Genomic DNA, 12,612 nt, shown 5'->3' on the forward strand with positions numbered 1-12,612 from the left:
TTCAGCCCATCCAAATTCAGATGCAACCACACATTACAGCCCACATTCAAGCGAAGCCCCTCCAGAGACCACCCCAGCAACAGCCTGCAATTCTGAACCCGGTACCAACTCAGCCTGTCCTAGCCCCCCAGCCTCAGTGTGCTGTTCTCCCCCAGCCAGCTGTGGTGGCCCACCCTGCTGTTGTGACGCAGCCCCAGCCTGCTATACTTCAGCCAGCGTCATTGGTTCCCCATACGCCAACAGCCCTCATTCCTCAGCCTCAGTCTCTCCCTCAGCCAGTGTCCCAACCTGAGGGAGCTGTGCTGCCCCTCCTGCATACCATGCAGGTGCTGCAGGTCAACCCAACTGGAGCAACAGTCCCAAGTGTGAAGGCACCACAGAACACTAACAACCCAAGTGTAGTCATCCTACAGCAGGCTAGTGCCTGCAAAGCCCAGTCAGTTGTAAGGAAAAAAACAACCAAAAGGACACAGTGTCAACATATTGTAATCATCCAGGCCCCCAATCATGCCACACCTGTCCCTCAGAATCCTCAGATTGGCATGGTACCTGCTGCAGTGCCTGCTGTGTCCACTCAAATACCCACAAGCAGCAGTTCAGTGTCTGTCACTTCCTTGCAGAGTGTTGGGGGAAAGCAGCTGGTGCACATTCTCCCACGCCCTGTTCAGCCTCCAGTAAACGGTTCCTGCCCGGTCACCCGAGCATCCCCTTCCCCACCAGTTCCTCCAGCCCCACAAACTATCACTGTGAATGGCCAAGTGTTTGCATTGCAGCCCATGAAGACCTCTGACAAAGCCAGTTCCCAAAGTGGACAGAATACACTCCAGCTGGTCCAGCCCACCACCACAGAGGAACCAACTACTAATGTGGCCCTCAACAGTTTAGGGGCCCTCAGCAGTCTGAACCAGAGCATCTCTCAGGGCCTTCGGCTTTCCATTTCTAGCCAGAACAGTGGTCATCCACCAGCTGCTCCATTGTCAGTAGTCCAGCAAAAGCAGCAACAGCAGCTTAGTGCTCCAGTACCAGTCCCTGGAACCACATTTGCTCTACCAGCCCAGCAGCTACAGGTCCCTTGCTTGAGTCCAGTTATATCGGGGCTGGTGATTAATGCTTCTAAGCCCTCAAGAAAGAAGCTTCGCATAGCTCTGAATACAAGGAGAGCAACAACTAAAAAAACTAAGCTTGCCATGAACAAAGAGCTCAGTGAGGCACAGGCTGGTGCTATAGTTTTGACCGCTCCCATGGTTGCCGCAGGAGAGAGTCAGTCATTATCTGAAGTTTTACAGTCTTCAGCCATAAAGATCACAGACCATCCCCTCACTTGTACCACAGCTGTCACAACTACAGATAGCAGTGAATCCTTAGGAGGTGTAACTTCTACACAAAACACACAGAAAATTATTTTGTGTAGTTCATTTAGTGAGCCACCTGTGTTTAGTCAAGCCCGTCTACAGAGCAAAAGCTTTGTCAATGCATCTAAGAGTGATAGTAGTCATACTAACACTGCTGATATGGCAACAGTAGTTACAACTGTCAGTGCTGCATTGGTGAAGCCCTTAGTTAGTACAGCTGTGGCAACTGAGATTAAACCAGCTGTAGTTTCTGGTGACAGCTCAACTGTAACCAAACTTTCAATTTCAGAGGTTAAACAAACAACCACCAGTACAGCAACTAGCGTGACACAAATTAAGTTAGCTGCTGCCACTGCTATTTCTAGACTTGGCACATCTCCAGTTAATTCTGCAAAGGCTCAGTACACATCAACCACTGTTTCTCCTGCATGTTTGACTCCAGTCTGCACCAGCAGTATCTCAGCAACTGCACCAGAATCTTTAAGTCAGGCTACTCAAACAACTTCAGTATTTCATCCCCAGGGATCAAATACCCAAGCTTCCCTGCCCTGTAATAAACCAGAGTCTCAGCCCACCACTTCATCGTCTGTATCTACAACTGTGGCACTCTCCTCACCTGCATCAACATTTTCTTCAGCCCAGAGTGCTGTTACAGCCCCTGCAACAAGTTCAGAATGTATAAAAAGGGTCACTGCCAGTAGAACTACAACACAGCAGACTGACATAAACATGTCCAAACCGTCCCCCTTACATACTGCTGAAGTCAAACAACCTCAACCTACTAGAACAGACAGGGAGGCAGGATGAGAAACCGTCCACAGAAGCAGAGAAAGAGGGCTTGTTGGCAGCTTCTTCTGACATTCCCTCCAGAAAAGACTTTCCTCTATCTCAGCAGGTGTACACTAACCTTGACAATCAAACTATGGAGCATCCAACAACATCTAGCAGACAGACAGATTCACCTATGTCTACAGTGGTTGGGGGAGGCAGAGGGTTCTCTGTGAGGGGTTGGGGGAGGCAGAGGGTTCTCTGTGGCATCCATGCTTCCCCAGGGCCACAGTATTAGTGCTTCATCTGGCTCCTTTGGAACATTTACATTCACATCTGAGCAAGCAGAGATGCTGGCCTTGGCCATGCTAGAACAGGAAAGCCCTGGAAAGAGGGGTGGAGGCTGCCCTGAGGACAACACTGCTTCAACAAACAACACCACCGCGACATGGGAGCCCCCCCAAACCCCACCAGTATCTAGCAGTAAAGAAAGAGTTTCAGCTGGGCAGCAGGCTAAAGTGACTAAGCCCACAGACACAATAACAGTTAAACCTACTGTCCGGGTGTCTCTCAGAGGACAGGCTGGGGAGAGATCTGTCAGTGGGCCCAGTGGAAACAGACATCCACAAAACATCTCATATCCTCAGTCTCAGACTCTTCCCCAGGTCCAGACTCAGAGCTCGTCTCAGAGTGGCACTGTGGAAAGCCTCAGTGTCAATAACCTGATCAGGCCCAGCTCAAGTCAGCAGCCCTACCCTGGCTCTCCCAGTCTGGCTGGCCACCAGCCCTCAATGCCCTCACCTGTAGGGACCTCAGGCCATATATCCCAACCCTCAAACAACACCCTGTCACCCTGCTCAGGTGCAACCCAGCCAAATGAGTACACCCCCTTAAAGACTGCTTTAATGAGGGCTCAGCCTGGGGTTGGTGTAGGTGAGCGACAAGTGAAAATCATCTCCAAGCGGCAGGCACCAGAGGAGGTGATGTTGAACACTGGAAAACGACCTAAGCCTTGCCCTCCACCAACGACTGCTGTTAGCCATATGGACGTGAAAGCATCAGATCACAGCCAGATGATGGTGGGGCAGCTGCCACCAACCTCCTCTGCTGTCCTGGCTAGAATAACCTCAGAAGGGGGAGGCCCCGTTTTCTCCACAAACTCTTTCATAAGCCCAGTAGTACGGCCCACAGATGGCCACTGCCTTCCTCAAGGACCCCCAGAGCAGAACCAGCCAGAGGTGCTCCATCTGTCCCAGGGTCATCCACAGCATGCGTTAACCCAGCCAGGGCAGCATATGGGTGGGAACCTTTACATGAAACAGCAGCAGCAAGAGCAACAGAGACAGCATCTGTATCATTTACAACACCACCTGACACAGCCTGACCCTGCGCAGCGCCACTCATTACACCAGAGGGCGCTTCAACAGCAGCAACAAGAGCAGCAGCATGTCCAGAAGAAGCGGGGACTTGTCAGAGGCAGTCAGACCGGTTCACCGGTTGGGCTGCAACAAAAGCAGCATCACCTGGAAAAATCTGGAGTTCAGCAGCAGCACTCACATCAACAACAACAGCAACCACATCAACAGCAGACCCAGCAGCATCCACAGCAGTCACACCAACAATCACAACAGCATCAACAGCCAACACAACACCAACAGCCTCATCCCCAACAGCACCAACAGCAGACACATCAACAGCAACCCCAGGCACAGCATCAACACCAACAGCAGCAGCAGCAGCAACAGATGCAGCAGCAGCAGAGCTCCCACTCCAGGCACCAGCAGCATTTACAGCAGCAGATACAGCAGCAGCAGTTTAGACACCAGGAGAAAAGATGTGAAGCTCAGGCAGCCGGATCCAGGGCCCACCACAGCAACCACCTGGCCCAGCAGGAACACCTTAAGGTTGGCAGTTTCACATGCAGTTATTTTATATTTAATGGTTATTTTAGTGCTAAATATATTGTTGATAAAGTCATTTTAAAACCAAATAGTCAAAATGAAGATCAGTGATTACAGATCTGATGATCATTTAATTTGAATATTACATTTAAACCATATCAGCCATTCTGTACAAAACTCATATGCAAACACTAGCATGATTTTCTCAGGGTGCATGTTTCAAATACTTTACTAAATAATGGACTATTTTTAGTGTTTATATTATTTCATATGTGGGGGCAGGGGGAGTACACACTGGGTAAATATCTCCAACCAGTTTGATAATGTTAAAAATAAGTGTCACACAGGTTGCATAGACTTAGCTTTAGCAATTCACCACAACAAAATACATTTTCTCTGCCACAGGAAAAAATTTCAATAATAATGCTAAAAACAAAATGCTTGTCTAGAAGCTTTTTTTGTCCTGGGCCTCAGTGAAAGAGCAGCCCTGCCTCCTTATCCACTGTTAAGACACAGTTTCAATGGAAAAGTAGTTAAATTATTTTAATATCTTGCCAGTAGTTAGTCTTTTTAATTGATGCTGTGTCTATAAATGTCTGGGAACTGTCAGGAGAGTGTTTAATTTGTTCTTTTGGGTGAGTGTAGCATCACTCACAGTTGGATGACTACATAACATGTGACTTCATTGTTGTACAGTAACCAAACTAAAAGCAGAGATATGTAGTACTGAACAACTGACTTATTAAAAAGATGTGTTTGAAAATAACCAGTTTTGCTTACTCTCCCTCAGCCTGGTCAGGACCATAACACTATGCAGAGGATGATGAGCTCTAGAACCCTGGAGGAGCAGCTCATCTCTCCTCCCAGCAATCCTGTGTCCCGGTCATCTGACCTGGCCTGCACATCGTCGCGGCAAGAACGCCACCGTGTTTCCAACTACTCTGCAGAGGCACTCATTGGTAAAAGCTCCACTAGCGGTGAACAGCAGCAGCGCATGGGCCTTCACCTTCAGCCTGGCTGTGGTGCCACACAGGAGCAGCTAGAACTCCATGGTTACCTGGACACATCACGAGGGAAGGCCAACATTGCACACAACCCACAGACCCGCCTGCCTTCAGATCATCCAGGGTCTGCTGATGTTCAGCGGGTCTCAGAGTGTCCACCCTTCAAGGCCATGAGTGGAGGAGGAGCACATCAGCTTGGTGGTTTTGAGGCTCAGGTGTCTCGTGGGAGTGACATGACACCCAAGTCAGTGCCTCCATCTCAGAGAGGACCTCAGGGGCAGCAGCAGGGAGGCTTCAGGATGGGTGTTGGCCCTCCCACAGATGGCAGGAACCGTGGCGGGTACAATGGCACTCATCCTGGGTCACAGGGAGTACAGGTGCCAGCAATGCCCCGGGAGCAGGAAGGTTGTCACCAGAGTTTCATGCAAAGCCTCCTGTCCACTCACCTTCCTGACCAGAGCAACCACCAGCGAGCAGTGCAGTGCTGTCCCCCTGTCAGCATGGAGTACAGCTGTGTGCCTGGAAGCTCTTCTGGAGATTTACAGGCCAAGGCCTCCAGCCCCAGTGTGCCTCAGACACAGAAGGCTCCAGCTATGAGACTTGGAGAGGGAAACAAGGGCCATATTTCTCAGGTCAGCAGTAACATGCATGGAGGCCCAGGTGTACAAGCAGGTCTCCCCCACCCTCCAACCCCACACAGCAGCTCTGAGCCCGGCCGCTCCTCGGCCCCCTCCAGACCACCCGCTGCTATTAGCCAGCACTCTCGCCACATCACACGAGATACTCAGCCCACCAAGCTGAGACCTGGTGACCGCACTCGATCAGGTGCTCTAAGACCAAGTAACCCCTTTGAGCCTGAGGGCCACCTGCCTCTGCCCTCTGGAGGAGGGGTGCTGCTGAGCCGACCGCAGTCTGGAGGAGAGGCGCGGCGCAGCACTATTGTTCGCTTTATGGCAGATAGTGCTCAGGTCCCTAGCGAAAACAACCTTGTTTCTGACCAACACATAACACAGAACTTTGGTTTCCCCTTTATTCCTGATGGAGGGATGAATCCTCCACCTCCCATCAATACTAACTCCACATTCATCCCTCCAGTCAGCCAGCCCAGTGCCTCCCGTACACCCTCCCTTCTGCCTGTGGAGGCCCAGAACACTTTACCCTCCTTCTATCCTTCCTATTCTCCAGCAGCCCATCCCAGCCTTCCCAGCGATGTCACCCTCCAATACTTTCCCAACCAGATGTTTACCAGCACAAGTGCTGACAAGGGCAGTGCTCCTCCACTCAACAATCGCTTCGGGTCAATACTTTCCCCACCTCGCCCTGTAGGTTTTGGCCAGGCCAGCTTCCCCTTGCTCCCAGAAATGCCCCCTATGCCCATTGCCAACTCGTCTGGAATCACCCCTCACATATCTAACTTCAGCCTCACCTCCCTGTTCCCCGAGATTGCCACAGGCATGCCCACTGACGGCTCAGCCATGCCCATGTCTCCCCTGCTGTCGCTCTCCAACACCTCGTCTGCCGAGTCAGGCAAGCAGCCAAATCGTCCTGCCCACAACATCAGCCACATTCTGGGCCACGACGGCAGCTCTGCTGTGTAAGGAGAGCTCCTGCTGCAGTTAGAACTGGTGTTCCAAGTGAAAAGTTTAATTTTCTGTTTGAACTTGCGTTCCTCTTTTTAATGTTCCAGTTCAGAAAATATTGGAAGAGCACTTGATGAACTGTCTCTAAGATGATTTAACCAACACTTACTCCTGTTGTTGGTGTTGACACAATTTTTATCACATTTTGGCGTATGTATGATGTCAGTTATAGATTGTAATATGATTTAACGGGGGAAATGGAAATACGGTCCTTTTTCAAGCCTTTTTTGTTTGTTTGTTTGTTAAACTGATTGGTTATAAAACAAATTTTGGTTTAGAACTTGAATTCAATGTATTCTGGATCATTAAGAAACATACAGTTACCTACCAATGTAATTTACTAACTTATATCAGGTTGTACTGTACCAAATCAGTTTTCCAAGAGCTATTTTGTAAATACCAATGTTTCATATCAGAATTGTTAGATTATGTATCTAGTTGTAAATACAAAATTGATTAAAGTTTATAAGGAGAACTTTTTTTATTTGCTGCCAACTGGAGAGCTGCGTTCGTGTGTTTCTTAATGTACTCGTGCCACTAGGTAGTACTTGAATATATGGAAGAAGATTGGTGCAACTGAAAAAGTGTTCAGGCAGAATTCAGACTTCTTTTTAAAGTCAGCTTTAAACTCATAATTCTGAGGAAAAAAGAATTCTGAATTTAAAATCAGAATTGTGAGGAAAAAAGTAAGAACTCAAATTTGTTTACAAGGGCCTCTTCCAGGAAATCGCAAACTACCCTTATATCTTTTTTCTGTCTTTGAGATTTGTTTCAAACTCCAGAAGTGGAAGAAATAATGAAAGTGGTAGGAGTGTTATCTTCATTCCAACAAGAGTGGATTTTAAACTGAAATTGCCACATCTGTAGAGGCAAATTACACAGCAAATTATTGTTCACAGTAAAACTGTTAGAATATGTAAATGAGATATACAAGGGTTGAATTTAGTTTATTGTTTTAATCTGTCCTGTTGGTGTTTGTGTCTGGTTTGGCACCATGAAGATAAATGAGAACACTCTACTGGAGGGACACAAAGTGGTGTTGGTTCCTTACAATGAAAACCACATGGCCAGGTAATATACAGTACATTAACACCTGATCAGTCTTCTTACACATGAGAAGCCTGTCACTTTTTCTTTTATTTTCCTCTGCTGATATCTTTAGTGATGAGAGTTTAAATGTCATTTCTTTACTATCAATACTTAAACATGGCAGATGGGTTTTATTTTGACTTCTAAATAAGTCTGCAACTAATAATAATGTTGAGAAAACAATCTCATCGCAAGTTCCACTTAGCAGCTTTTCTGGAGCTTTCGATCAAATCATACGGTCTCATTTGTCATGGAGCATTTGAAAGCTTTTTGTCCATGCTGGCACAAGGTGAAGAAATAACTTGGGACAGGGACACATCTGGCCCAGCTGTCAATACAAGCTTTTGCTCCTTTGACAGTTTGATGTCTCTTATCCACCTGTTTACACTCTTCAGGTATCATGAATGGATGAAACGTCCTGAGCTGCAGCATCTGACCGCCTCAGAGCCACTGGAACAGGAGTACGACATGCAGGGGAGCCGGAGGGAAGATGATGACAGTAAGACTAAGATGATGCAGTAAATGTACACACAGAACATGAAACCAGCAAGCTGGGCAATAAGCTGGTACATAGATCCACATACATGCACACATGCTCCGTGGGTCTAAGACCCTTAATGCTATTTGTCTAGTGAAGTACATCATGAAGGGTCAGGGGGAGATAGTATCCTCCCCACAATCGGTAGCTGAAAACAGAAAAGATTGAAGAAGATTTGCTTTTCCGACAGGTAATATAAGACACTGACTATAGGGCTAAGATAAAGATAGACGCCGTGGCTTCGTGATGGTGTCCTCCTGAAACAGCAAGCTGGAAACACGGCAGAAGAGAGAAAGGCGTGATGAAGAAAGCAGAGGGTTACCTGTGGTAGAGGTTAGGAAGGAGGTTAGAGAGGACAGAGAAGATACAAGATCCGGTAGGAGGTTAGAGAAGATACGAGATCCCCTTCTTTTTAAGAAAATATCTTGTGTTTTGTAATGTAGTGAAATGTTTTTTAAAGCTAGTAGATAAAGATACCTTTCTCTGTTGTCAGCTTGCTATTTTCAACACTTCCCAAAAACAAAAACCAACACAAAAAAACAATCAAAACACACAAAAATGACAAAACACAATGTACTCGCTTTAATAAAACACAGTTGTCATTAAAACTCCCATTGCATCATATACTGAGAAACCTGAATGAAGAATGATATAGCCCTTTAATGAATCTTATCTGTGTAAAATGTGCATTTAAAATGTGCACTGGTGAGAGTTGATGAAGGATCATGGAGTGTAATAGCTAACGTTACTCAAATAGGTGAAAGGAGCATGAGTTAATGTGATTTGAACATTAAAATGCACATTTATGCAAATTCCTATCAGACCATCTACTCTATAAGTATAGCATTTTTGCTTTGAATTGTTCTAGACTTACTGTGTTCAAGAGCAGGTCTGTTGCAGAGTCACAGACAGCAGCATGAACATAATGTCCCACCATCTAGGCTATAGTAACCACTATTATTACTACCATTACTACCACTTATTACCATTATTACTGCTCCTAGAGGCAGTAATAGTTAGAAATCCCTCTCAAGATGTTGATCTCATTCAGACATTCAGCTCATTGCTTGACAGTCCATTTATATTTTGCAGACTCACAGTATAGTAGCAATTTGTGTTGATTTACCGTATGGTCTTCTAATGATAGTTTTCCATGTTTCTCTCTCTGACTGAAATTCAGTTTGATAACATTTGCAATGGTTGATATCATTTTAACTTAAGAGTTGGTAACTTTTTTCCAGGTGGGATTCATTACATTATTAATGCAGTGTTTTAAATTTGTTTATTCTTTTATCTTTGAGTTTGCTTTGGGGGCTTTTACTTGCAAACAGGTTGGTGGGAAGGGGTCAGAGGGGTCAGAGGTCCTAGGGTCAAAGGTTAGAGCTCATCCAAGACTAACTAGTGAATTTGTCCATTTTGTGGTTCAGGAATAATAATTTTTTCTTTTCATTTAAGAAGTTGATTCACTGTATTGTGCTTTTTTGTCCTTGACAGATTGAATGTGGAAAAACCACGAGACAAGAATGAGGCACATTAGGTATGGAAAGCCAAAAAGGCAGAGTTGTTTGCACATTGTGTGTCATTATTGCGTAACAATTTTGACATATTATTAACCCGTAAAGTACACGTTAACAATGTTAAAAGTTGATCTTGACCTTTATGAGCAGGCTGTTCCCAATTAGCTATGGACAAGTCAGGCTAAAGCACTTCTGTAAACTGAAGCACTGCCCCAACACCACTTAACAAGGGCACGGTCATCTAAAAAGATTATTCAGCTGTTTGTTGTTGTTTTTCATACATACAAAATTATATTATAAAAGAAAATGACTGACTCAGCATCCACACACAATAACATTCAATCACAGTGTTAAGAATGGCTGCAGAGTTGTGTGCAAACTGAACACACCATACAGTTGTCTCAAGAAACGATGCATCAAACACTGATCAATTTCAGTTCAATTTTATTTACATGCAATAGTGCTCCAGCATGTGCAACCACAAAATGGCTCCACTTACAAAAGGAGGTGTACAGTATAGTCAGGATCTCCTTCATTGGAAAGGTCTCTGGTAAAGACTAATACTTATGCACTGACCTGTGAAGGACAAATAATACTGACACCGCTGTCACGACTCCCTCACCTGACTGTCATTTGGTATCCAGCAAACAAGGAAACGCAAGTAGTTGCAGTATAAAGTTCAGCTTATCAACTGTAGTTTCCAGAATCTCTCCCATTCGGTGATAAAAATAAATAACTATACAATATATAATCTCTTGTATACTACTGAAATTGAATGATTTATGTTCCTTACTTGTTAATAGTTTGTTAATAATGAACAATGCATAATACATTTGTGTTATTGCTATACAAAATGTCTTGAGAATGTGATCCAGCAACAGCTAAACAGCGGTGAAGCGCCTCATAATTACAGCATCGAAGTAGCTTGAATGGTTTTTTTTTTCTGTTGAACATAAAGCTAAATACTTAAGGTCCAAACATTTGGGATGAAGCTCTAGGAGGAAGGTTGTGAGGAGTGATGAGGGTCTAGGCATGAAGTGCTGAAATGAAAGGAAGCCCCTGATCATCTTCACATGAGGAATAATGTCTGAAAATTATTTCCCTGCACAGGAAATGCAGACATCTCAGCATAACCATGTGGGGCCTCCTTTGTCCAAGATGCATTTATGTGTGGGATGTACAGTGGGTATGGAAAGTATTCAGACCCCCTTAAATTTTTCACTCTTTGTTATATTGCAGCCATATGCTAAAATCATTTAAGTTCATTTTTTTCCTCAATGTACACACAGCACCCCATACTGACAGATAAACACAGAATTTTTGACATTTTTGCAGATTTATTAAAAAAGAAAAACTGAAATATCACATGGTCATAAGTATTCAGACCCTTTGCTCAGTATTTAGTAGAAGCACCCTTTTGCTAAGTGAAAAACTTGTTGCATCATTAATAAATCTGCAAAAATGTCAAAAATTCTGTGTTTATCTGTCAGTATGGGGTGCTGTGTGTACATTGAGGAAAAAAATGAACTTAAATGATTTTAGCATATGGCTGCAATATAACAAAGAGTGAAAAATTTAAGGGGGTCTGAATACTTTCCGTAGCCACTGTATGAATAAAGAGTTTTTTCAATATGAAAAAAGCTTATATACAGTATAATCAGACACTTATGTACAAAAGCATAAATATATAAATATCTGTGATACAAAAATAAATATTTTCTCGTTTTCTTCTGTTTAACAGTCTTATGCATCTGTTGTGTTGGTTGTTCTTTTGTAATCAGGTGACACTTCAGTTGGGAGGATGTTCACTTCCTGTACTGTTGTGTCTTTAGGTTGTGCTGTTGATGCCGAGGTGCTTAAGATCCCTCCATCGTCTAGAGATAGAAGAGGGAAAGATGCTGGCTCTGCACAGAGAGAGTGAAAGAGAACTGGTCAGAGGTTTTAACGCTGATTTAGTTTAATGTGCAGTGCTTGAAGGAAGCTGATTATAAGGTTTAAAAGATAAAAGAAAAACCAAGATTAGAATATTTCAGTCTTGCGTAGATTTCAAAGGACACTACGCATACTTTGACTGATGTGTCCTGCTTCAATTCCACCACTGAAGTTGCCATCACCTCCCAGTTCCTGTGAACTAATGTGCTGATGGGAAGAGTTGAGGAGCCGAAGTGTGGAGTCATCAGGACATGAAGTATGTTCACGATGATCTGGACCACTAAAGATGATGAGAGAAGAATGACTAATGGCTGCAACTTCTGATTATTGTTGGTGTCAGTTTACAAAATATCAGATTAATGAACAAAATTATCAGATTTACTCCAAGTTCCAGGTGATAAAAAGCTTTTTATGGCTTCTTTTTTGTGTATTTAAACCATCAGGTCAATTTTCAGTGTCAGTTAAATATTGAAAATCTTAGAAAGTCTTTTCCCTGATGGATAGAACGAATTGCATGATTGTCCGTTTCCTGTGTGTGTGTGTGTGTGTGTGTGTTAAATCCGCAAATGTACCTGTTGGAGTAGTGGTAGACAGGAAGATGTCTGTTTGACGCTGACTGTGGTAACAACGTGTCACACTCCGCATCACAGTCCACCTCCTCCTGCAAAACCCAACAGGATAAGAATAAGGATAATGACCTTTATTAGCCAAGTATGTTACACACAAGGAATTTGTTTTCGGTACTAAACCGATGGTGGCCATTTGCGGTGCCACCTCAACCAATGGCTCCCCAACAGCATATCAATCATATTTTCAACACAAATTTAGAATACAAAGGATTTTCTATGCAATAATATTTTGTTAGTATCAG

At 44.4% G+C, this 12,612-nt stretch overlaps 2 protein-coding genes across 2 annotated transcripts in view; one reads left to right on the forward strand and one right to left on the reverse strand.

The window, feature by feature from the left end:
* usf3 (upstream transcription factor family member 3) overlaps nt 1-7,166 on the forward strand; it is a 10,000-nt gene extending 2,834 nt beyond the window's left edge. Inside the window, 4 exon segments of the mRNA XM_020599978.1 lie at nt 6-2,157; nt 2,159-2,338; nt 2,370-4,024; nt 4,812-7,166. Of these exon segments, the coding sequence (XP_020455634.1) occupies nt 6-2,157; nt 2,159-2,338; nt 2,370-4,024; nt 4,812-6,623 (5,799 nt within the window). The 3' untranslated portion in view covers nt 6,624-7,166.
* Nucleotides 7,167-11,363: 4,197 nt separating this feature from the next.
* Nucleotides 11,364-12,612, reverse strand: part of boc (BOC cell adhesion associated, oncogene regulated) — a 23,575-nt gene continuing 22,326 nt past the window's right edge. The window contains exons 16-18 of the mRNA XM_020600072.1: nt 12,314-12,402; nt 11,876-12,021; nt 11,364-11,713 (exon numbers count right to left, since the gene is read on the reverse strand). Coding sequence (XP_020455728.1) covers nt 11,553-11,713; nt 11,876-12,021; nt 12,314-12,402 — 396 coding nt within the window. The 3' untranslated portion in view covers nt 11,364-11,552. The remainder of the gene's footprint in view (nt 11,714-11,875; nt 12,022-12,313; nt 12,403-12,612) is intronic.

Source organism: Monopterus albus, unplaced genomic scaffold, assembly GCF_001952655.1.
Source record: "Monopterus albus unplaced genomic scaffold, M_albus_1.0 scaffold44.1, whole genome shotgun sequence".
Lineage (NCBI taxonomy): Eukaryota > Metazoa > Chordata > Actinopteri > Synbranchiformes > Synbranchidae > Monopterus > Monopterus albus.